This window comes from Pleurodeles waltl, chromosome 2_2, assembly GCF_031143425.1.
Source record: "Pleurodeles waltl isolate 20211129_DDA chromosome 2_2, aPleWal1.hap1.20221129, whole genome shotgun sequence".
Taxonomy (NCBI): Eukaryota; Metazoa; Chordata; class Amphibia; order Caudata; family Salamandridae; genus Pleurodeles; species Pleurodeles waltl.
In genome coordinates this window covers 1,158,542,817-1,158,568,308 of record NC_090439.1, presented here as the reverse complement: position 1 = coordinate 1,158,568,308, position 25,492 = coordinate 1,158,542,817, and the positions used below count along the sequence as shown (strand labels likewise).

At 45.1% G+C, this 25,492-nt stretch overlaps 1 protein-coding gene across 1 annotated transcript in view; it reads left to right on the top strand.

Moving 5' to 3' along the window:
* LOC138282991 (E3 ubiquitin-protein ligase TRIM39-like) overlaps nt 1–25,492 on the top strand; it is a 218,001-nt gene that overhangs the window by 157,765 nt on the left and 34,744 nt on the right. Inside the window, exon 5 of the mRNA XM_069221084.1 lies at nt 13,939–14,057. Coding sequence (XP_069077185.1) covers nt 13,939–14,057 — 119 coding nt within the window. The remainder of the gene's footprint in view (nt 1–13,938; nt 14,058–25,492) is intronic.

Sequence of the window (25,492 nt, the reverse complement as noted above, 5' to 3'; positions counted from 1 at the left end):
GCTATTTAGGGTCTCTCCTTTGAGTGGTTCTTCAGATTCGGATTGCAAGGCTCCAGCAGGAATCCTCTGCATCCTTGACTTCACCTTCTCACTGAAGAAACTGCAGCTGGACCCTCCAAAAACTCTACAAACTGCAACAAAGAAGCAAGACGCCTTCTGCAACATTGTATCTTCACCTCCTGCCAGCAACTGCAACTGTTTTCTCGTTGTGCATTCTCAGAGGACAGCCTGTCATTAGCCTGCACAAGAAGAACGAAGGAATATCCCTTGGAGTGAAGGAGTCACTCCCCTGCTTCAGCAGGCACCTTTCTGCAATGATGATCAGTGGCGTGGGCCCCCTCTCCGATGAGCTACGTGGATCTTGCCTCACAGGTGGTGGACTGAAGTGGTCCCGACGGTCCTGACGTCCAACTGTCCAACTTTGGTGGAGGTAAGAGCTTGCCTCTCTCACCGCAAGACACTACCCCCGTGCACCACATGTTTTGCAGGTGCCAAGGCTTGTTGGCATCCTTCCACAAAGTTCTTCAAACACTGTCCAGCTCCGGCCCCAGCAGTCTATCCTGTGATGCACAGCTTCCTGCGTGGTTCTCTGGCGATGTGGGACCCTTTGTTGCAGTTCTGCGGGCGTCCTTTTGCACCTTCTTTGTCCCCGTGCTGTGGGACTCCTGTGCACACTGTCTCGCCTTCTGAGGGCTCTCTGAGTTGCCGAGAGCACCCTCTGAGTTCCCCTCCTGGGCAGAGTCCACCAGGTCCCTCCGGGTCCCGGGCAGCAGCATTTTCTGCTAACCCCGAGCTTTGCGTGTGCCAAGGCTTGTTGGCGGAATCCACTGATGCAAACCAGACTGCAATCATCCATCCAGTGTGGGACATTATCTGCACCAACCAGGAACCCGCATCCATCTTCTTGGGTGCAGTTCTGACTGTTGTTCTTCACTGGTGGTTCTTCTTTTGCACCTTCATCCGGGTTAGCAGGGCTCCTGTTCTCCCTTGACTCTTCTGTGCTTCTTGGATTTGGTCCCCTTCTTCCACAGGTCTTCAGGTCTAGGAATCCACTGTTGGTGTCTTGCAGTCTCTTCTGGTTCTTGCAATATATTCTTTCTCGTGTTCTTGTGTGTTCTAGGAAAGTTACTGTGATTTATTCCTGCTTTCCTGGGCTCTGGGGTGGGTTCTATTACTTACCTTTGGTGTTTTCCAATACTCCCAGTGCCCCTCTATACACTACACCTGCTTCGGTGGGAAACCGACGTTCACATTCCACTTTCTTAGTATATGGTTTGTGTCCCCTCTAGGCCCATTTCTAACTATTGTGATTTTCACTATTTGCACTGTTTTCTAACTGTTTTTACAACTATTTCTGCATACTAGTGAATATAATGTGTGTATTACTTACCTCCTAAGGGAGTATAGTCTCTATGGTATTTTTGGCATTTGTGTCACCAAAATAAAGTACCTTTATTTTTGTAACACTGAGTATTTTCTTTCATGTGTGTGAGTACTGTGTGACTACAGTGGTATTGCATGAGCTTTACATGTCTCCTAGAGAAGCCTTGGCTGCTCATCCACAGCTACCCCTAGAGAGTCTGGCTTCTAGACACTGCCTATGTTTCACTAATAAGGGATAACTGGACCTAGTATAAGGTGTAAGCAAATTTGAAAGGCAAGCCCAGGAACCAATGAAAGTAATGGGGGTGACATGGGTGTGGTTAAAAGCCCACAGAGAGATTACAACATGGACAGAGTTCTTGCGCGCTCAACACTAAAAATGGCATAGATTTTAATCAATTATTTGATGCCAAAATGACAAAACTCCAATCAGTAGAACCGAAGTTTATGAAATGTTAAAGTTTCTAGTGAAAGCTAGCAGCTAAAAGATCAAAGCGCCAACCCCAGACATCTAGCCACGCGAGACTGGGTCAAAGTTGAAAGTTAAGGACAACAGTGATGGAGCACGGTTTGGATAAAAGAAAAGAAGTGGATTGGTCCTGGTCAACGCATACCTTTGGGTTTAGAAAGAATTCTGAGACAATGTGTCTGAGAAGATAAAGTTCAGTGTAGCAAGGCTTCAGGAGTTGTCCAAGGAGGGAGCTTTGTCAGCAGATGGCCTTGGGTTTAAGCTGCAGTGAAGAATTCTACAATCAGACTTAGGGCGCAACCTAGAGCTTGGCGGATGGGTTACTCTGTATCAAATGAGACAGATATCCCGTCTGCTATATTATGATCCTATTACATCCTATGGTAATCGTAGTACAGCGGATGGGATATTGGTCAAATTTGTGACAGAATTACCCATCTGCCAAACTCTAAATGGAACTTGAAAAACTTCAGTAGGACAAGCCAGAGTGCTGTAGCTGAAGGCAGTTCCACAAGGCTGGATACACCTTTGGTGAAGGACCACTGAAACAGATTTGTTGCTGGGTAGAACATTGCAGGAGAAGCCAAGAAGTCAATCTGACCGACGAGGCACCTTGGGCAGATAAGCGAGCAGGTTGGTCCTGGTCTCCTCCTGGTTCTCAGAGCAGTTTTTGGTCTAAAAGTTTTTAAGTCCTGAGTTTTGGAAATTGGCCACCTGGGCACCTTTAGCACCAACATCAAGGGTTCAGAACTGATTGTACACCTCTTTGGGGTTTAGGACTCACTCTGGCTGCATCCAGGTGTGGGTTTAGGATGGTGGGAGCCTTTTATGTCCCTGTGGCTCTGAACAGACGGTGAGAAAATGAGCCATTGGAATAACTTCTGGCAAGCCTTTTAATTAAATAGCACCTCACCATATTGGCTGCCTACGGCCTACCTTAGATGAGACCTATCTGTAATAAAAGGGGAGTTTGTGGCTTGGCAAGGGGGTATAAATGCTAAGTTCACATGGCAATTTAACACTACAGTCAGGCTGCAAAGGCAGGCCTGGGACATGATTTGAAGTACATCTTAAGTCGGTGGCACAATAAGTGCTGCAGGCCTGCTAGTAACATTTAATTTTCAGGCCTTGGGCATAAGGTACACCACTCTACAAGTGAATTACAGGTAGATTAAATATTCCAATTGGGTATCAGGCAATTTGACCTTGTTTTAGGGAGTGAGCGCACAAGTTTGTTACCACTAGTTACCAGTGGTACATTGCACCTAAGTCCAACAACAACGATTTCAGCAAAAAGTGGAGGGTGAAGTCAAAATGTCTGGGGATGACCCTGAAGAGAGGGCCAGGTCCAACAGTCCCTCAGTAAAACTAGAAATAATGGACGAAGAAAATGAGCTTCCAAACACATCTCTAACAACATTTAAATCCATGCCTCAGCTGAGCAATCAAACTCTGACGAACCACTATTTGCAGAAACCCATTTGCTCCTAACACCAGAATCTGGCCTTTAACTGATTTTTATCTATTTGGAAACCCGTGAGGCAAACAGGTCTATCATAAATGGATCTCATTCATTCATCAATGTCTTGAACCCTGTTCTGTTCAACATCTTTTAACCAGGAACACCCCAAAACTTTGAATTTCATTCTGCCTTTACTGCCTTCAACTGGCCTAGGACATTTTTTGTTTTGTCCTTAAATTGATAATGCAAACAATGTTCTAACAAGATCATGTTAGATTCTAACATAATTCTGCTCAAGGCCCTTTGTTTGGGTGGCAGACGCAGAGGTTAGGACAATGGAAGGTCAGAATGGTCCTGCTATACTGTAACTCAGGGCTTCGAAAATGGCTGCCTTGACTATCGAAGGACCGGCTTTAGATTAAAGGATTTATGCGCGACATGGATAAATGTCACAGAATTAGGAAAGTCAAGGCATTGAATGAAAGTCATTTTAATAAATGAGATTCACCCAAATCAAGATATCTCAAGTTTTTTCCAACCTGTATATGCCTTTATAGAATGGAGTAAAAACATGTGGGACAGTGCAGCCATGTAGACCAGTGACTCTAGGGGGGAGATATACCTAGAGTGACTCTGGATACTAGGAGAGTCCTTTTGGACTAGAAATTGTGTCTTTCCTAAGGGCACAGGACTAGAATCCAGAGTCATTTTTGTTGTAAAGCTCCCTCTGTGGACTTCTGTAATTTTTCAGGGACAATATGTGGTCATCAGAGACGTAGCTGTGGAGTTTGATGGATACGAGGCCTCTTCTAGAGAGCACTGGGTAGTATCACTTGTTTGGTATTGTTTCTTCTTACTGTCCTAGTGCAGAGGGTAATATTTCCTTACATTGATACTGAGGAGTCACTTACCTTCTTTCACTCTCTAGAGGTAGCAATGGTTGAGTATTCAAGGCTTATTAATGATGTTGTGGAGGGTGAAGTAACATACAATGTCACAGCACAATATAATATAATTCTATAGTTATCACATAGTATAATGAGGACTCAGTAATCTGTGGTGTGCGCTTTAAAAATCACAATACTTTATTGCACACTTAAGTTTATGTATTTGTAGAGCGCCTGGCTACCCTCGGGCTCCCCATCGTTAAGTGAAAGAGCAAATTATATAACATGGAACAATGTTGGGGTGATGTTACAGAATTTATTGTGGAAAAAGCCAAGCTTTGACCATCTTCCTGAACCTTGGTTCTTCATCCAAGTGACTTTACTCAAGAGGCATTGAGTTCCTGAGTTTGGGTGGCAGGTACACAAAAGATCTTTCTCCCCATCTGGCTGTCCACATTTTTGGGATATTCAGTAGACAACCCTCAGAGGATTGAAGAGATCTGGTTGGGAGGTAAGTGGATAAGAGATCTATCATCTTTGGAGGGCCCTTACAATTCACTGTCCTGTGTGCCAGACATAGTGATTTGAATTTAAATCTAGCTTCTATGGGTAGCCAGTGTAGTGTTCTCATGGCCTCTTTCACTGTTTCGTATTTGGGATTTTAAAGAAGAAATCTAGCAGCCACAGTTGAAATACCTGTAGTTTTTTTGCCACATATTTTGGTGAACTGAGGTAGAGGGAGCTGCCATAATCCAGGTGAGATAGCACCAGGGATTGGATCAGAATTCTTCTGGAGAGCTCTAGAATAAGGTCTAAAATCTTGAAAATGGTCCTTAGTAGTCCAAGGCATGAGGGGACAAGTTTGCTTGTTTGGGCATCCATGACTAGGGCTTTGTCCACCTACATTCCCAGATTCTTTACAGGAGAACTGGCAGCCGGAGGGATCCCCAGACAGTCAGGCCAAATAATTCCTGACGTCGGAATTGAGTTATCCCCCAAGATCATTAGTTCCATTTTATCACCATTTAATTTTAGGCAACAATTTACTATCCACCTGGCAACTTTTTCCAGACAAGGGGCAAGTTGGTGATGTTCTGGCTATCAGTGAGAGAAACTACTAGTTGCCTATCGTCCGCATAGGATATTATAGGTGTCTCATACCACTGGGCAAAATCTGCCAGAGGGCATAAATAGATGAAAAGGTCTTGGGAAGACAGCTGAGCCATGTGGTACCTCACACCTGGAAGGCAGAATATCTGAGAAACATGAATTTCCCATAATTTGGAAAGTTCTGTACTTTATAAAGGAGGTAAGCCAATCCAGTGCCTCGTCCTGCACTCCATCCTCCTTCAATCTCTCGATCAGAATCGAGTGATCTACTGTGTAGAACGCAGTGCTTAAATCTAGTAAAATAAGTGCAGCTGTACCTCCTTGGTCAAGTAGATATTTAAGCTCCTCAATCATAGCTAGAAGAGCTGACTCCATGCTATGTTGTGCTTGAAAACCCATTTGCATGAGGTGTAGGTACTGGTTGTCTTCCAGAAAACTCGACAATGTTTAATTAACCTGTTTCTCAAGAAACTACCCCATAACGGGCAGAAGTGAAATTTGGTCGATAGTTGCCTAAGGTGGATGGATTTAAAATTTCTCCTCATAGTAGATGCCCTGTATCTTTTTAATCTTGCTATGACATTGCCTAATAGTGGATTTATACACATTTTTTAGTTGTGGCTCATGTGATTTCCTATTCTTCTCAAGTCGCTTACAATTTTTCCTCAGAGATGCAACCTGGCTATTACGGCATGAAGCAGATTTGGAGTTTGTTTTGCAGGTTATCTTGGATATTGGAATGTGGCCAGCTAGAGCCTGTACTATCTAGTCTTCCCAGTATTCATAGTCTTCATCTGGGTCATTCCCTAGTGTAGGAAGTGAATTTTATAGAGTTGCCATTCAGTCAATGGGCAAATGTTTGGCCCATCTTCATTCTGATCTCAGGGGAGATTTAGTTCCATCTCTAACAGCCAAATTTTCCATCCTAAATGGAATAAAAGAATGGTCTGTCCATGGTAGAGGAGTGGCAATGTCTATCTGAATCTTTGGATCATTGCTAAAGATTGGATCCGGGAGATGTCCTTTCTCATGTGTAGGGGTATTTATTTTTTGTAGTAAATGAATGGCCTCCAGGTCCTGTGTTAATCTTGCCACTGCAGAGTTTTTAGTCTCCTCTAAATGAATACTAAGATCTCCTAGTGTTGTAAGAGACCTTTTACCGACAACCAGGCTAGCTAATGCATTTGGTAATGTTTCTATGAATTTAGCATGTGGGCCTGGCAGTCTGTGAATAAGAACACCAGAAAAGGTGTGAGTGGCAGATAGCATGATATTATACCCTCAGGTATTTGTAGAGTGGTGGTTAGACATCCATATTTATCTTTAATAATAACTGCTATTCCACCCCCTGATCTGCCAATACGATCATGTCTGAAAATGTGACAGCCTTGTGGAACAGCCATCAGTATGTCTGGACCTGCGCTCTCATGGCGCCAGGTTTCAGTCAGGAACAAAACATCCAGTTGTTCCACCTCTAACAGTCTAATCTCTGTATTGTGGTGTGGTAAAGACCTACAGTTAACTAGGCCCAACTTCCAGCAATCCCTCCTCATGAAAGGTCGGACACTTGCCTCACTGGGCCGTTCCTGGACTTTCAATGAATAGTGGCAAGTAGAACAGTGAGTTTCACTCTTGTCCGGATTACTAGGTGTGCATGACAAAGGCTAGACTAGTGGCCTAAGTGAAATGGGTTGTTGTGCTGAATTTCTTACTGGATCGGTAGTGGATTAAGCAGGGTTCCTGGCCCCTGGTCCCGCTCAGGCGCAGACGGGCTTCCCTTTGGCGTGCCCACCCTAGCCACCATTCAATACCGAAAATCTCAGCAAAAAAAGAACATCCAAATTTTAAAGGTTTAAAAAATGCTCCACAATCAAATTCAAACAGCATTTGTGCCCCATGGTGCAACGCTCTCACCTGCAAAGCTGCATTCTAGCTGCCATTAAATGCTAAACAGCATCTAACCACTAGAGCGCTAACCTTCCGGCAACTGGATGGCAAGTGAGGTCCAGGAAGGCTCTCTGATTCCCACTGTCCCTCCTTTGCACACAGCCCCAAGTTTTAAAAGTTACTTACAGAAGTAAATAAAGTAGGTTAGGAGGAATACAAGGGTGAACCCCTGAAGCACCTAGCACAATGGTGCAGGAGTAATGATCCAAACATGGGCTGCTCCTCCGTTAGGGCGGAGGAGCGTTGATGCCCCGCCAGCAGCGTCAGCTGTACACCTTTAAAAGAAAACAATAATAAACATAGTTTATTACTGTTTTCTTTTAAAGGGGTGGGGCCACGGGGGTGATGAGCAGAGAGGGGGAGTGCACAACATTCCTCCTCAGAGCACATGTGTGTTTGGCCAGCCGTCTTGGGCAGGCCAAACACACATGCACAATAGGCTTTCTCCAGCCCAGCATCTGTGTTGCTGGGCTGGAGAGAGCCTGGACAGGCTACCACTTTGTCTGGGAGCGCCCTGGCTGGGCGCTCCCAGCCAATCCTGATGCTTCTTTGAGCAGTGTCAGGATTGGCCGCAGGGAAGGCTGGAAGCCTGTGCCTGCAGCCGGCTGATGCAGAGGTGACAGAGGGATGGCACGGCCTACGTGCAGGTAAGTTTATTTTTTATTCTTTGAAATGTAGTAATATTTCCTCCGTAGTGACCCCCCCGGTCCCTCCCCCCTGCATGCCGCCTTTTCCTCTTCAACACCCACGGGTCACGACTGGATCCAAATAGTATTGATACATGAGGGGACCCCCACGCTCACAAGTAATCGCCCATACTCACCCATAAGCATTGTACTAGGACTGACCTCCAGCACCAAAGGCAGCAAATCACTGCTGATGAAGCAAGGCCAAGGAGCCTCTCCCATGCACGACCGTTGTGAGGGCTCATGAGATGTGAAAGAGCTTGGAAATGGCCAGGTGGAGCTCACCCGTGGCTGAGGGCTGTGAGGGAAACACACCTGTCTTTGAATAGTCACCTCACTGGCGTCTGAGCACTAAATCATTATTCTGCAATAAGAGCGGCCCCTTTTATCCATGAATAAGCTTCAACCATCTTTGTTGTAAAGTGTTATCACTTTCAATAGTTCCTACGCTCGGTTCCACGGTTTTCTTTTGCTCTCCAGATGTAATTGAAAACATAATTGAGATTACAAACATTGATAGAACATGCACATCGAATGTCAGACAACACTCAAAATGCAACTACAATGTTTTAAAAGTAACTTCAGAAATAGCTTTAAATGCCCTCTGCTTCAAACATACGTAAACATAAGTGTATGGTTTACAAAATATTTGTGATAAACACTATGGGCCAGATTTGCAAGGCCCTAGCGCCGCTGAACACCACACTAGCATCATTTTTTTAATCCTATTATGGAGTTAAGGAGGCCATTCTCCTTTGCCATATTTATAACCCAGTGCTTAATTTGTAAATAAAAACGTGCTGGTGCCCAAATCCCTTCTTTTAAACATGCGGCTGCCTCATTTAAATGTGCCAGCACAGAATACTGAGGCGGCGTAATCCTGAACCCATCCCGGGCCTCTTCAATCCAATTAAAGCCACTCCCTGCCCCTTCAGCTCACTCTTGCAGCTTTCTACTTTCTTCCTTTGTGATGCTTTTTCGTTTTTCCCTTCCTCCGTCTTTGCCAAATGTGTCTTTTGCTTGCAGCAAATGCTTGAGGCAGAATAATATGCTCCGGCCCTCAAAAATTGGTGCTGGTGCTCAGCACCGGAAACATGAGGTACAAATTAAGCACTGTTGTAACCCCTTGCGCCATATAATACCTGTGTCAGGTATAATGTGTGCAAGGGGGGCATTGCCACGCAGGGAGGCCACACAAAATGGTGCAGTGAAAACTACAAGATTTCCTTGCGGCATTTTTCCATCGTTTTTAATGCCTGCTCAGGTCTGGCGTTAAAGTGACGGGCCCATAGTAACCTATGGGCCTCCCTAGTGCTTTGCTGCACCTCGCTAAACCAGCACTATGGTGTGCCATATTGTAAATACAGCGCAACCATGGTGTCGTTAGGTGGGGCAGGGTCAGCGCAAGAAAAGTGGTGCATCGTAACCGATGGGCCTCTTTCTTGTAGATCTGGCCCTATCTTTTATAGCTAGAAGATATTACATAACATATTGACTCAGGATCGGGCCAGTGTTAACCTCACTGAAACATGAGGTCATGGGGCCCACCCAAGCACCCCAAATAATCAGCATTACAAAGAATAAGGGCCCGGAAATAAGGACTCCAAAGTCAGCAGCAGATTATCAACCATGAAGATTTCTTTTTTTAATGTAAAAAGCCATACAGATGCCTGCGTTGTAGGGATTATTGTTTTTTAACAGGAAGGGACACCCTCCTGCACAAAAACAATCACGAGAGGTGCAAACATAGAAACATCAGGGAATGTGTCAGGTTCCTTCAGGTTCTTTGGGTGTTGCGTGGGAACACCTCAAGCAACACCCACTGAACGCCCCTTTTATGCAGTTTTATGCCTGAAAGTGGCCTGTATTTACAGGGGCATGAAAAGCCACACAAGGTGGCTTTGTGTAGCTTTGTATCTATGGGCTGGCACACTGCGCCACTGCAGCGTAACAAAACAAATGACGCTCCAGTGGTAAAGTCTGACGATAGGGCATCGTAAAGTGAGGCCCAAAGTTTGGTGCATGAAAATATAATGGCAAACTGTTTCTTGAATGAACTTCTAGTCTACAGCACTAGGAGGCAGAAAAGACCTGATTTGTTGTAGCCCAAGGGAAAGCTGAGGTCACAGTGCATGTGATTTTGCTGCAGAAAGCAGTTTCAATTGTGCACAGTTTGAATGCAGTGTGGAAAGACAGAAAGAATACATTTCTACAGCGTACAACCTATTCTAAACAATTCCAAATGTTAGTGAAGTAATATAAACTTTCCCGTATGTACATGTAAATCATTTATATTACAACTTACCTGTTTATGTGAAGGTAATATAGCAATGTGACATCACTTCCTGCAATGTCAGTTCACATGCGCATTACGCATTGCCTACTGAATTCTACTATAGTTGCTCTTAAGTAGCACATCATACACTGACAAGATGCCTGCTACTCCACAAGGTGTGCTTGATAGGCCGAGGGCAGGATCACAGTCTTGTCTCTGTGGAAAGTCTTTTGCTGTCAGTGCTACCCTTACCCTGTCTTGGGTCGCTGCATAATGGCAGAAAAAGGTGTGAGGGTAGAACGCATGCAGTGTATATCAGCTTACTGTTGAGCATGTATTGAGCGGATCTCAGTAGAATCAGGAGCCTCAGTGGAGTGGTATCCAAAGTACACAGGTAACCATGAGAGATGCTCCACATAATACTGTGGTGTGAACAGAGGAGTGCCCAGAGGGCGTGTACTGCATACAGGTCACCAAGAGGCTAAATCAATAGTAAACTCATGTGAATCCTTAGTAAACCCATGGGACTGACTCCATAGTAAGCCCATGTGACTGAATCCATAGGAAACCCATGGGGCTGAATCCATAGGAAACCCATGGGACTGAATCCATAGTAAACCCATGGGACTGAATCGATAGGAAACCCATGGGGCTGAATCCATAGGAAACCCATGGGACTGAATCCACAGTAAACCCATGGGATTGAATCCATTAGAAACCTATAGAACGGAATCCATAGTAAACCCATGGGGCTGAATCTATAGTAAACACATTGGAAAACAAATAAGTGACCTGAGGGTATGTACTCCTTACAGGCCACCAGGAGAATAATTGCATACACTGGAAGGTGGTTTATTAGTAGGTACAGGTAGATACCTACAGCTAGTTATAACACCACTATCACAAATAAGTTCTAGCCAAGCCTCAATAAATGAATCCTTGCTCAACCCTTGGTAGCTAGGCTCACGAGCAGTCAGTCTTAACTTCGGAGAAAGGTGTGTAAAGCATTGAAAAACACCAATAACAGTAAATAAGTAAGACACAACACAATATAAAAATCAAACATTTTATCAAAATAGGAAAAGTTTTTATGTTTAAAATGATATCAAAGTGACAAAAATCCAATGTAGAGAACAGGAGATATGAATTTTTCAAGATTAAATGTAACAAAAGTGCTTTCTATTGGTAAAAAACATAAAGTGGCGACCGGGGACATCTGGTCGTGCTTGACCGGGACTAATTCCAAGTTTCAGGCCGACTGCAACGGAGCGCAGGTCGGGTACGATGGGGTGGTTGGGGAGGTCAAAATTTTACCTTCACACTTAGTCACTTTTTTGGATCTTTTTCTCTCAACGTCGAGTGAGTCGCCTCGGCAGGCCAGATTGCGGTTCAACGACGGCGGCCTTCATTAGCGCTAGGCCTCTGTGAACTCCTGGAGGCCTTGTTTCCTGTCCTCAACAGGAAGAGCTCTGGGGTTTTCCGTGAGACACACCTGAATCTCATGCCAAGTCACAGTTCAACATCGCCTGCTGGACTCTCTATGACGGGTCTGTCAACTTATGGAGCTTTTTACCAAAAATTCTCCAAATGATCTCACACTTCTGGATCTTCTTCTCAAAGGTCCTTTTTGGGACTTGAAGTGTTTGCAACACCAGCCAAGGCTCTAGAAACTCTAAGTTGCTGTTTGGAGAGTTGGGACTACAATTCCCTCAATGCACCTGGTCAAATCCTTAAAAGCCCACTGGGGGGTGCTCAGCTCAGCTCTTCTTGGTGGAGTTGATTCAGGTGACATCTTTAAGCTCTTTTGTATCTGTTGCTTTCAGGGATTGCACTCCTTAAACATTTAAAGCAAGGCAAAGTCCTTTTGTGGTGAAGCCCAGAGTGTGCACCAGGTGCAGTCCTTAAGAGTGCAGTCCTTCTTGGTGCAGACCAGAGGAAGAGCAGGGCAGTCCTTCTTGATGTTTCACAGCAGACATCTGAGTAGCTGAGTAGGGTGCTCCTTCCTGCACAAAACAAATGTGCCAACAACACAGGATCCTTTGCCCCATGGTGCAAGGGTGCCTGCGTGGGCACTAGGCTGCCAAAACGGTGCCAGTGCAGGAGGAAAGTGCAGAAATGCACTGTATTGCATAAATCCCCTTTTACTTTGGTTTAGGGCAGAGCAGTGTGCCCTAAACCAAAGTAAAAGGGCATTTATGCGCTCCCCTATGCCAAATCTCCATAAATGTCCAGACTAAACTAATGGAACTGAATCTATAGTTAACATATGGGACTGAAACCATAGTAAACCCAGGGAAATGTAACCTTAGTATACCTGTGGTACTGAATCCATAGTAAACCCATGGGATCAAATCCATAGTGAACCCAGGGAAATGATCCATAGTAAACCCATGGGATTGAATCCATAGTGAACCCAGGGAAATGATCCATAGTAAACCCATGGGATTGAATCCATAGTGAACCCAGGGAAATGATCCATAGTAAACCCATGGGATTGAATCCATAGTGAACCCAGGAAAATGAATCATAGTAAACCCATGGGATTGAATCCATAGTAAACCTGTGGTACTGAATCCATAGTAAACCTAGGGAAGTGAATCCATTGTAAACCCGTGGGAATGAATCCATAGTAAACCTAGGGAACTGAATCCATTGTAAATCTGTGGGAATGAATCCATAGTGAACCCAGGGAAATGATCCATAGTAAACCCATGGGATTGAATCCATAGTAAAGCCAGGAAAATGAATCCATAGTAAACCCAGGGAACTGAATCCATGTAAACCCAGGGAAATGAATCCATTGTAAACCCGTGGCAATGAATCCATAGTAAACCCAGGGAACCGAATCCATTGTAAACCCGTGGCAATGAATCCATAGTAAACCCAGGGAACTGAATCCATTGTAAATCTGTGGGAATGAATCCATAGTGAACCCAGGGAAATGATCCATAGTAAACCCAGGAAAATGAATCCATAGTAAACCCAGGGAACTGAATCCATGTAAACCCAGGGAAATGAATCCATTGTAAACCTGTGGTACTGAATCCATAGTAAACCCGGGGAACTGAATCCATAGTAAACCTGTGGTACTGAATCCATAGTAAACCCAGGGAACTGAATCCATTGTAAACCCGTGGGATTGAATCCATAGTAAGCTCAGGGAACTGAATCCATTGTAAACCCTGGTTACAGGTAGTCAGAGTATTTGCTATGTAGCAACTGAAGAGCAGTGAACAGTCATGGAAATCTCTCAGATCCCTTTGCACTTATTGTCTTAAAACTTCAATTTCAACATTTCAATATTGTGTGTTTTTTCTCTAAAACGGGTGATCGGTGGTGGAGCGAGGCTGCCACAGGCCCTCTTGCGATCAAGGACAACAGCGTGGGTAGTAAAAGATTCCTATAACTGTGATGCAGTGGGCCCCTTGCACTCCTGTGCCTTGGTGCCGGTGCACCTGCTGCACTGTTGATAGCTATGCTCTGAATCATGCTGTCCACAGTGACGGGGATTTGAGGTGGGTGGGGCTCGGTCCCTCTCAGATCCTCTGAGCGGCAATGATTCCCCAGTGGTTCCCAGAGATGTGGTCTTTGCACATCCCAACAATGCTTCTTGTTGGCTGCAGTTCTGAGGTGGGCTCTGCTGCTTGGTTGCAGGGATTGCCTGTACCTGCGAGCTCAGATTGTCCTGTAAAACTAAGACACATCATGTCCTGTTTCAGGTGCAACAAAGTAACGCTGCAAAATCCAGAGCAGAAGAAGAAGACCACTAAAAAGCAAAAGAAAAAAAAGAAACTACCTAGATTTCAGGGACCTGATGAAGAGATCAAGAAGTACAAAGGTAATTGCATTGACTACATAGATGTATTCGTTTGTTTTGTTCTTTCTGTGATAATTCAATGTATGCGCCTGATAGAGAACACCAAGGACTCCATAATGGTAACTTGAGGCACTGAGACGAGGGCAGCTGGTGAAATGTGGAAGTGGTGGGACGAATAGCAAGCTACATTGTATCTCAAATATTGCAGCTGACTCTGGTAACAAAAGGCTCAAACATGGGCATCAACAGTTCTCTCATTGGCCCCCTTTTCTGTCAAGCGTTCCAACTCTGCTCGCTGCCTCTGTGCGCCATCCCATCCAGCATCCTTGACTATCCTTTTACGCGGATGGCACACCTCGCCAGCCTCTCTACATCCTTCCTTCTTTGCGCTCCACTCTTTTCTCCTTATCCCCAGCTTCTCCATTCTCGCCTTCCCTGCTCTCTGCTAAGCTGATCTCTGACACATATGCCACACTGTATTCCCATCATGTCTGTCCCCCTGCAGGCCTTAGAGAGATGGTACCTCAAATGCTGACATAGGAAGGTGACTGACTAAAAACATCTGTGCAGGTGCTGTGCGTTTAAAAATGTTAAAGGATTTACCAGTGCTGCCCCTCCCTGTGAATTATACGTTTTTTAAAATTCTATTTCCTAACTATAACGTCCCTGCAACCTTTGATTTTTTCAGTGACTATATATATATATATATACATATATATATATATATATATGTATATATACATATATATGTATATACATATCTACATAGATATATATATATATATTCACTGAAAAAACAAAGGTTACAGGGACGTTATATTTAGGTTCTGAATTTACTTGTAAAAAACCTTAGAAATTCAGCAATGAGAGTTATTTCAAGTAACTATAACTTGCGCCCTAAGGTAACTCTAACGTGCACCCCCACCATGCACATTTTTTATTTCATTAACTTGACTGGTAATGCTTCATTTATATTTTTAATAACATTATAGAAGTTGCCATGAGTGCTGTAATATCTCGGGTAATTAGCAGTGCACGGCCAGGGCCATTCACTTAAAAAACAAAGGTTAAAGGGACGTTATAGTTAAGCTCACATTTTAAATGTACAAAACCATAGAAATTCACCTGTTATAGTTAGAGTTATCTCAAGTAGCTATAACTCGTGCCCTATGGTACTTGTTAGACCTGGCAGCCTTAGAGTGGTCTTCCCCCAGCTTTTTGCCTCCCTCCCCCCATTTTTCTGATCTTGTTTTTGCTGGTTTTAGGTCTCTGAGCATGTGATCTCTCCCCTAAACATGGCAACATTGGCTCCCGCCAAATTGGTATATTTAATTTACCTTTAAGTCCCTAGTAAAGTGCACTTCACGTGCCCAGGGCCTGTAAATTGAATGCTACTAGTGGGCCGGCAGCACTGATTGTGCCACCCACATAACTAGCCCCTTAACCATGTCTCAGAACTGCCATTTGCAATGCCTGTGTGAACAGTTTCACTACCACTTTGACTAGACATTTTAGACTACTTGCCAAGCCTTAAACTCCACTTTTTCTACATATCAATCACCCCTAAGGTAGGCCCCAGGTAACCCATAGGGCAGGGTGTTATGTAAGTAAAAGGCAGGACCTGTACTTATGTGTTTAACATGTCCTGGTATTGAAAAACTCACAGATTTGGTTTCCACTAGTGTGAGGCTTGCTGCTCTCATAGGCCAGCATTCAAACTGCCCTTATATACTTTTAAGTGGTAGCCTCTGGTCTTAAAGGAGTAGACCTGTCATGTTTCGTATGGCCAGAATGGTAATTGAAAATCCTGCTTACTTGTGAATTGGATTTAATATTACTATTTTGGAAATGCCACTTTTAGAATGTGGTCATTTCTCTTCACTTACTGCCATCTGTGCCTTACAGCCTGTCTCCAATACACGTCTAGTCTCTGCTGGTTGACAGATCCCTTGTGCATGCCACCTAGACAACATAAACACAGGACACTCAGTCACATCTGCATACTGAATGGGTCTCCCTGGTCAGGAAGTGTGGATGGGTTCTCACTTACACTTTAACGGCTGGTGGTCTGCCCCCACACAAAGGACTGATAACCCCCCTACAGTGATCCAGACAGACAGGGCTGGGTTGAAAGGGGACCTTGTGTACTTCAAAACCACTCTTTGAAGTTTCCACCACTTCAAAGGCATTTTTGGTTATATAAACTGGGTCTCTGACCCCACCAACTCAGACACTTCTGAACCTACACTTGGACTCTGTTGGAGGGGCTGCCTGCCTGCCCAAAGGACTCATCTGGACTGCTTTGCTGGAAGGATTGCTGCCCTGCTTGTTGTCCTGCTGCCTGCTGGCCCCCTGACTGTGCTGGAAGGACTCTGCCTTCCTCTACAAGTGCTCTCCAAGGGCTTGGATTGAGCTCGTCTCCTCTTCTGAAGTTTCCGGGCCAACAAAGACTTTACCTAATAGCTCCTAGCTAGTTCACCAACTTCAGCGACTCCAGATCCCGCGCCACTGTCTGATGCAGCACTGCTTCCTGCTCCGGCTCCGTGGTCCTCAGTGAACGCAATGACTGCAGCCTGCAACTTACGTCCGACGTTGCTGCAACATCGCTGAAGTCCTGCGGTGTGATCGCGACACTGCAAAGTCAATACCTCACGTCTTGACTGTCTGGATTCATCGACCCCACCGGGTCACAAGGAACGGACGCCTTGCCACCGATGCCACATCAGCTCCCCTGCAACCGGACGGAACCCTCACCTCACCTCACCTCCCCTGTGCAGCAGTAAGGAACCTGCGCCTCACCTTCCCATCCGCAGGCAAAAACCGACGCCGCAATGGCCCCAGCGACGCTTCATCTCCCCGACTCCATGCTACATCTTTGTTTCCTCGTTTACCAAAAGTACTGTGCCTAGGAGTCCGTGCGTCTCCGTGCCCGGCGCCGCACTCCCTCACAAGTGGCATTGGATTGTTGGGAATGACTCTGTCAACAACATCGTGATAGTCACAGTTGGAGCTATTGTGTTTCTAAATGCTTTATTGGGATTTAATCTTTGCAAATTTGTATCTTTGCTTGTGTACATTGGATTCTTGACATTTTGATCTTATTTTATTCAGATAAAGATTACCTATTTTTCTAAACTGGTGTGGTGTACTTTTGTGGTGTTTTCACTGTGTTACTGTATGAGTCATTGCACAAATACTTTGCACATTGCCTTCTAAGCTAAGCCTGCCTGCTCTTGCTAAGCTACCAGAGGGTGAGCTCAGGATAATTAGTTGGTGTGTGACTTACCCTGATTAGGATTGTAGTCTCTTCTTGGACAGTGAGCATACCTCTGCAAACTAGAGACCCAATTTCTAACAGTAACTATAACTTTTTTAACGTAAAGTAATTTTTAATACTATATGTTAATCCAACTACCCCGTGCATGGTCTTCTGCCTTGCGGCCAGACCCAACCCCCCCTAACCACCTAACCACCCAACCCCGCAGAGCTGGTCGCGGCCTGTCTCTCTGGATGTGAGAATAAGTGTGAGAAGGTGTATCTGGGTGCAAGAGTTGCTGTGAGAGTGTCTGTCTGGGTGAGAGAGTAGGTGCATCAGTGTCTTAGTGGGTCTGTGAGTGGATGTGTTAGTGTCTGTGCAAGTCTGTGAGTGGGTGCATGAGGAATTCAGTGGGTCTGTGAGTGTCTGAGTGTATCTGTGAGTGAGTGTGTGAGGATCTGAGTGGATCTGTGAGTATGTGTGTGAGTGTCTGAGTGAGTCTGTGAGTGGGTGCATAAGGGTCTGAGTGGGTCAGTGAGTGAGTGCAAAGGGTATGAGTTGGTGTCTGAGTGGGAGAAAGAGATTCAAAGAGAAAGAGAAAGAGAGAGAGAGAAACATTGAGAGAGAGAGAGAGAATGACAGAGAGAGAGATAGAGAGTTTTTAGATTTTGATGAATGATATATTTAGAATGAAATATTTTTGGACAAATTGAAAACTAAAATGTATTTGGCAGTTAAAAAGAGTGAGATCACCTTTCAGTATAAACCTTAAACTTTTGAAGTTTAAAAGAAATTGAAGAAGGAAAATGACCAAAGATACACCTGGAGTAGAACCCTCAACTTTCAGTGTGAGGTTGTGTGACCTTAACCTTAAGGCCATAGGTAACTTCTAACTGTGATGATTCTAAACATACCTATGACAGTCAACCCACAAATGATTTGAAAGAAATGTGAATGTTTTATCATTAGGAAGACTTAACAGTCAAAACACTAGTAAATAAACAAATACATTGCCAAGAGATACTAGGATTTGAACCTTCAGCCTACTGAGTGACAGCACAAGACCTTGACCATTAGGCAAGAAGTGGCTCTATTCCGCTCTGCATCCAAAGGTAACTATAACATTCGTACCAAACATCTTGTTAGTCTAAATTTTATGCAGAGACCATTGGAATGATTATCTCTCTTTTCCATCCTTTTATGGGATGGAAGAGCGAGAGAGTGACAGGACCACGAGGGGAGTTCCCATGTCCTGCAGGAGCCAGCATTGCTCCCACAAGCAGGGAGCTGCTTTAAATAGCAGCTCCCTGCTTGTGGAAGCAACATTTTCATCTGTTTCCCTGCACGCATATTTGCGTATAGGGAAACAGATGAAGGCTTCACTTTCTCTGAGAGCTGTTTGACAGCTCTCATTTGCAGAAAGTGAAGTGTTTACCCATACAAAACCATGGAAATTCAGCAGCTATATTATACTTTTGTTAAGAAACTATCTCTTGTTGCCTGAAGTTACTTTACGGCATGAGTTATAGTTTCTTTTGATAAGTATAACTATAAGTATAACTAGAACTACTGAATTTCTATGGTTTTGTACCAGTAGAACGTCAACCTAACAATAACGTCCCTGTAACCTTTCTTTCTTTCAGTGAATTTCTATGTTTTTTTCAACATGCATATTAATATAACCACCGCTCCTCACAGCCTTTGGCCGTGCGCAGAATGGAGTTGGATGCAAGGGGGTGTATTTTGATTTCCATTTTTCCCTGGATCTGCAGATCTATCGTGATTTTACACTGGTGGACAACTCTGAGCCCTGCAGGAAATCAGCAGATCTGTGGATCATATGACAAAAATGGCAATTTTTTGCCCATGAGGTGTCCTGACCCCTCCATGTGACCTATGGGGTCAGGATACCTGTATCCTGACCCCTTATGTGTTTTTGAACTCTTGTTTTACCTCTCCCCAATGGATGCGAAAAACAAATGGCCACTCCAACTTTTCTGCCAGGTTACGGCCATCCACTCAGGGCCTTGCTTTTCCCCTGGACCTGCGGATCCTCCGCTGGTGGACCTGAGTCCCTGTATGTCTGCATTTTTAACCTTAAGTAACTTCAAAACTACTGAACAGATTTACACCAAACTATAAGAAGCATGCTTTCTGCACATAGATCTAGCATTCTGCCAAATTTGATGTAATTCCATTCAGCGGTTCAGGTTGTAGGCGTGTTCACAATTTGAAAACTTACATAGGCAGAGAATAGGGAAACAGTGTTTTGGGACCCCCTATAACAAGCCAACCATGTGCCACGGTTTGACAGCTCCTGCTTGCCGAAACCAGAGTTATGTTTGCTTTTGCTTGGCAAGAGCTGTCAGCTCCCAGCAAGCAAAAGCAAACAGCTACCTCCTGAGTGTGAGCACCTCGGGATGAGCAGGAGCCGGCCCTGGAAGGTGGCTCTCCCCTGGGCGATCTATGGCTCCAAGAGGGGGGCTGCGCGGCCCCCTCCACCTTTTCAATTTTGGCCCGGTGGGTGGTGGTTGCCTGGGGTCCACTATGGACACCCTCTGACTTATTTTGTGGCCCCGGGGAGGAGGTGGTTCCTGATGCATGGGGACTCTGCAGGACCACCTCTTGCGTTTACTTAAAAGTTTACCCTAGGGAGGTTGCAGTCTCCAGGACTTCAGTAAGCTCTAGGCGGGGTCACCGTGCACCCCCCCTTAAAATAATATGCCCCCAGGAACTGGCCCACCCAGGGGCATTAAAAAAGCAAGCATGGGAACATGGGAGACCATGACTCCGTGTTTGCTTTTTTTATTAAATCACAGCAAAAATTGTGAATAGTCACGTTTTTTGGCGTGGATTAAAAAAAGAAGAAATGCGTTTTAGCTCGGTGGGGTGGGGGTTCCTGAAGGACCTATGGACCAAAGGTGGGGGGCTAGGGCAACTGTACCCCACCCCCCTTTTCTTTTATTTTTTTTGAGACTCTGCTTCTGCCAAGTCTCAAAATGGCTGGCAGATACTTCCTGGTTGAAGTGTTGGCAGCCAATTAGCTCTCTGCACAAGATCTGCAGTATTTGTGAATTTATTGCGACCCTATATATACAAATTTGGATTCCCTTTAATGTCTCTTAAACTATTGAATGGGCTTACACGAACTACAAAAGAAGGCCCATCTGTGGGCTAAAAGCTACCTTTCTGCCAAATTTGGTGTAAATCCGTCCAGCGGTTTGAACTGAGGCGTGTCTAAAGAGTCTATGGTAATTAACATGGGAAGCACACTTTTTTTGACTCTCCCTTTTTCTCGGCCCCCGCTTGATGGATCATCCTGAAACTTTCCATGCACAAAATGACCCTAGAGGGTACTTTTTAGGGAAATTTAGTGAAGATTTGTGAAATGGTGCTAAAGATATGGGCAAGTCAAAAAATGCTTTTTCTATGGAAACTAGGTCCTAACTATAACTACCTTCTGGCAAATCATCACTAGGTAGTTGCAGTTAGGACCAATTTTTGCATAGATGGAGAGGTTTTTTTTTTGCCAATAATTTTGGCACCATTTGATTAATCTTTATGACATTTTCAAAACGTTTACTTTGGACAGTTCAGCTGCTGCCTTGAAAGTTTTGTGGTGATCTGTCAAGAGAGAACGAGAAAAATTGGAGGATCCCCAAACACTTTTTCCCCATTTTACGTGAATGGGATTTAAAAAAAATTTCAATACAACTACAGCCCAAACCACTAAACGGAGTTATACCAAATTTGGCAGAAAGCTAGCTTGGTCCAGAAAGCACGCTTTTTGTGGTTTGGTGTAAATTCGTTCAGTGATTGCAGAGAAAAAATATGGTTATCTGGGCACACGGATACTCTGCGGATCCAACTGGCCAACTGCTGCTTCTGATTGACTGTCAGCACTTAAACCAGGAAGTGTTGACAGCCATCTTGGGACTCAGCTTCAGCCAAGACCCACAAAATTAGTGAAAAAAAGAAAAGGGTTCAGGGTAGGGACACTCTGAGCCTATAGCCTTTCCCCGCAAAGGCTAAAAAGCATTTTTTATTTGTAAAATGTCAGAAACGTCTGCAGATCCATGGATTTTCTCTACATTTAAAAAAAAATAAGGGTGGTCTCCTGCCCTTTTTTTTATTTCCCCCTGGGTGGGCCAGGTCCCGGGGGCATTGGGAGCTTTAGAAAGGAGGAGGTGCACGGGGTCCTGGAGACAGCCACCTTCCTAGTGCGATGACAGAGAAAAATGCGGTGGGGCACGAGACCCCCCCACCACAGCTCCAGAGACCGCCACCTCTCCGGGGCAAAGATACAATTGCCCTAAGGTAGCTATAACTCCCGCCCTCGCCATGCACTGCTAATTACCCCAGATGTTACAGCACTCGTGACATCTTTTATAACATCATTGATAATATCACTGTAACATTTCTTGTTAAATTATTAATTTAAAAAGTGTGCATGGCAGGGGTGCAACTTATAGTTACCTTATGGCACGAATTATAGTTACGTGAAATAATTCCAACTATAACTGCTGAATTTCTAAGGCTTTGTATGAGTAAATTCTGAACCTAATTATAAAGACCCTGTAACCTTTGTTTTTTAAGTGAATTTCTATGGTTTTTTTAAATTCTATTTTCTAACTATAATGTCCCATAATCTTTGTTTTTTAAGTGAATTAACTTCTATGGTTTTTCAAGTCTCGACACCACATGCTAATGAGTCACTTTTGGCCTAGTGGTTAAGGTCTCAGACCCATACACTGAAGTTTGAGGGTTTAACTGTATTTGTGTCTGTGATAATTTTCCTGGGGCCCCACGGCTGAAATCAACTCAGTAGAAAATGTGATGTCCCGACTCTGGGGGATGGGGTCCTCAGGGATTAAATCAGCTGGGGGCCATGCGGACCTGCAACCAACTCCCACTACTCATGGCCAAAGGTCATGCGCAGTGTGGGGTTGGGTGGTTAGAGGAGTTGGTGGCAAGGTCTGCGCAGTGTTAGAATGGGTGGTTATAGGGGGTTTGGCTGCAGGGCCTGGCCATAGTATAGTGTATGTAATGTATAGTAATGCAAATCACTTAAAAAAAAAAAACATAGCATTTTACTCTTTCTATGTGTGCTGCAGATTGCATAGAAACATAGAAAAAGGAAATGACAAGGAGAACATATTTATACTCCTTGCTACAGAGGTGCCCCCGGAAACTCTACCAGCCTCTGGTGTGCTCACAGACTGTTTTCTACCAGCCTGCCACCTGAGACATCATTCTGGACCCCTAGAGTGAGAGCCTCTCAGGAGGTCCAGAACAAAATCCTGTGTGGGAAGAGGGTGTAGCACCCCCTCCCACAGAATGACCTGCTGATTAGCCTTCCTAAGGTGGCAAGCCTCAAAGGGCTGCCACCATTGAAATGCGAATCTGGCTCCCCTCATAAGAGAGAAAGCCATCCCCTTGTCCAGAGCCCATTTGGCACCTGGACAGGTAGGAAAATTAGCTAGTCAAGTAGGTGTGCCACCCCAAGGCTAGTACCACCACTAAGGTGGGCTACTGCGAGGTGCACACGATTTTTCAGAGGTAGCCATCTTGGAGATGGCATAACCTTGGAATTCTGGACCAGGGTTATGCCCACTTCCCACAGGAAGTGGTCATATAAGGGGTGTAGTGACCCCAACTGTCAGTAGCCCATTGGCTACTACCCTACACACAACTAACGCCCCTTAAGTGCAGTATTTAGGGGAGCCCCTGGCACCAGAGAAGCAGATTCTTATAGCCTAAGAAGACCAAAGACAAAGAAGAGCTGCAAAAGTAGAATAAGAGAAAAGAAGCAGCCCCGTAGGCCTGTCTGCATCCCTCAACTAAATCTGCACCAAATTCGACTCTTCCTGAAGCTGTGGCTCCAGAAAACTGGGAGGAATGCCTACCTTTGAAAAAGACGTAAGAGTTCCCGTAAACAATGGACCTGTTCAACAACCTCCAAAAAAGGGACTCTGAAGCCTCTGTAACTCCTAATCCCTGACACCTGAATTCGCCACTGCACCCACCATCCCCAACCTGAGTTGAAGTGAGCCATTAGTGTCAACAAGGATCCCCAGCCCTCCAGAGTCTGAGTCCATCATGGTTTCACCCCTCCTGGGCTCCCCGATGATGGCTGCAACCTCTGCACCCAGCCCCCTCTGCCATGACTGTACCGGTATTAAAAAAACAACACTTAAGGACACCTCTGCACCCGTCGCCCCTGAGCCATGGAGAAGAGGATCAAAGGTGCCTACCTGTGCCTGAGCATTGTGAGGCCAGGGCCCCACTGTTGGTTCAGCCCGACTGGCCTCCTGGTCAGAGCCTGCACCCTCTTTCTGCAGTGACCAACATATTGGGCATCTGATGCTGTTTTGCACTCTGCACCAGGCTGTTTCCTTGCCACTGAGTATGTTCTGTGGCTGCTGCCTTGGACCTTGCCCACTACTCTCCTTAACTCCAGGAGATTGGCCTTGTGAGTCGCTGTACACTACCTGTTTGCAGAACTTTTTTTTCCTCCCATAGGATAACATTGCAGTGCTCAGAAATTGCAGTGTCCACTTTTTAAAAGTACTTTGTGGCTTTTGTGCTTTTTGTGGGAAACTGGCACTTTGTTGCAGTAACCCCTTCCCCCACTTTTTGCCTGTTTTTTTAATGCAACATGGACTGGAGTGCAGTGGGATCCTGCTAACCAGGTTCCCAGTGCCAGTGCTCTTTCCCTAAAAAAAGCAATGATCATTGGCAACACTTTAGCTGCCATTATAAGTCCCTACTAAATGTTACTTAGGTGCATAGGGCATAGGGTACTAAGGGTAGGGCCCTGAGGGCAGCAGCACTGATTGTGCCCCCTCTAGGGCCATGCATCCAGATGCACCCAGTCCTACCATTGTAGGCTGAGTGCTCTGGTGCAAACCTAAAGCGCAAACTCGACATGACAAACAGCCTGTGTGCCCTGTCCACTATACACTGCATGCACTATGGGTAAGATACCCCTCTGGCATCATTCCAGCCCTAAGGCAGGGCACACTATACTGTATGTGAGGGCATAGCTGCATGAGCAATATTCCCCCACTGTTTGCTTGCCAAACCTGGGAAATAATCAGTGAACAGAGCAGCGATTTTTAGTGTATGTGCCGGACACTGGTCAGTACACGTTTCACAGCTATGTGATGGCCACTCTGAACCCTGTGTTGTTTGATATCAAACAACTCAGAATGATAAATCCTGGTACAGTGTTGGAATTATTATAAAATGTACACTAGGGTCACCTTAGAGGTGCCCCCTGCAAACACTAACTATCCTGGCTTGGCCGATCCCAACCAGCCTGCCAATGCCAATGCCAGACACAAGTCTGAACCCCTGGGGTAAGAGATTCCACTCTCTGGGATTCAGAACAAAGCCCTTCCTGGGTGGATGTGCTAACACATCCTCCCTCAGGAATATGCACTGCCCTGCTACCTCCTGGCTCGCCGATTCGCTGTGCACCCAGCAGCTCTGTGTCCTGCACCGAAGAACCTGCTGTGCCCTAAGAGTCCCCCACCCCTTGCGACATTGACACTCCAAAGAGACCCGCAGGATTCCCCTCTAAACCTACCTCTGCAGTGCTTTTCCAAGTGGTCCCTTGCAGTGGCCCTGCACCAGAGACCTTTTTCCCACTGCTCCCGCTGGAATCAGGAGCCACCCAAACTTCTCCAGCTAGCAGAGTATGCCCACTGGTGTTCTCGACCAACCTGAAAAAGAAGAACTTGGTAAACCCACTGTGTGATTTTATATGTATTTGTAAATGTTATCCACAATTGATTCCTATGGTGCATAAATACGCACGAAAAGACTATTTTTATGAAATTTCAAACATTCATATCTGAAAAAGTACCTAAAAAATTGTGAAAATCTTGGTCTTAACATTTATATAAAAAAGTATTTTTATAAATTGGTCTCAAGTTATTCCTTCGAGTGTGTGAGTTGCAAGATTTGTCAGTACAACAAATGCTTTGCACTTCTCCAAGATGGGCCTAACTACTTGTAACGGAGTGCCTCCAGCGAACTCGGGGACCCGATACCCCGGGGGCACGTCCGCGGACCGCCGATACTCCAGTGGTACTTCCGGTCCCTGCCTCAACCCGGAAGTACTATCCCCGTCACCACGGGAACCAGGACTGTCAGATGGAACCGGGATGGTTAAATTCCCCGATACCAGCGTTCG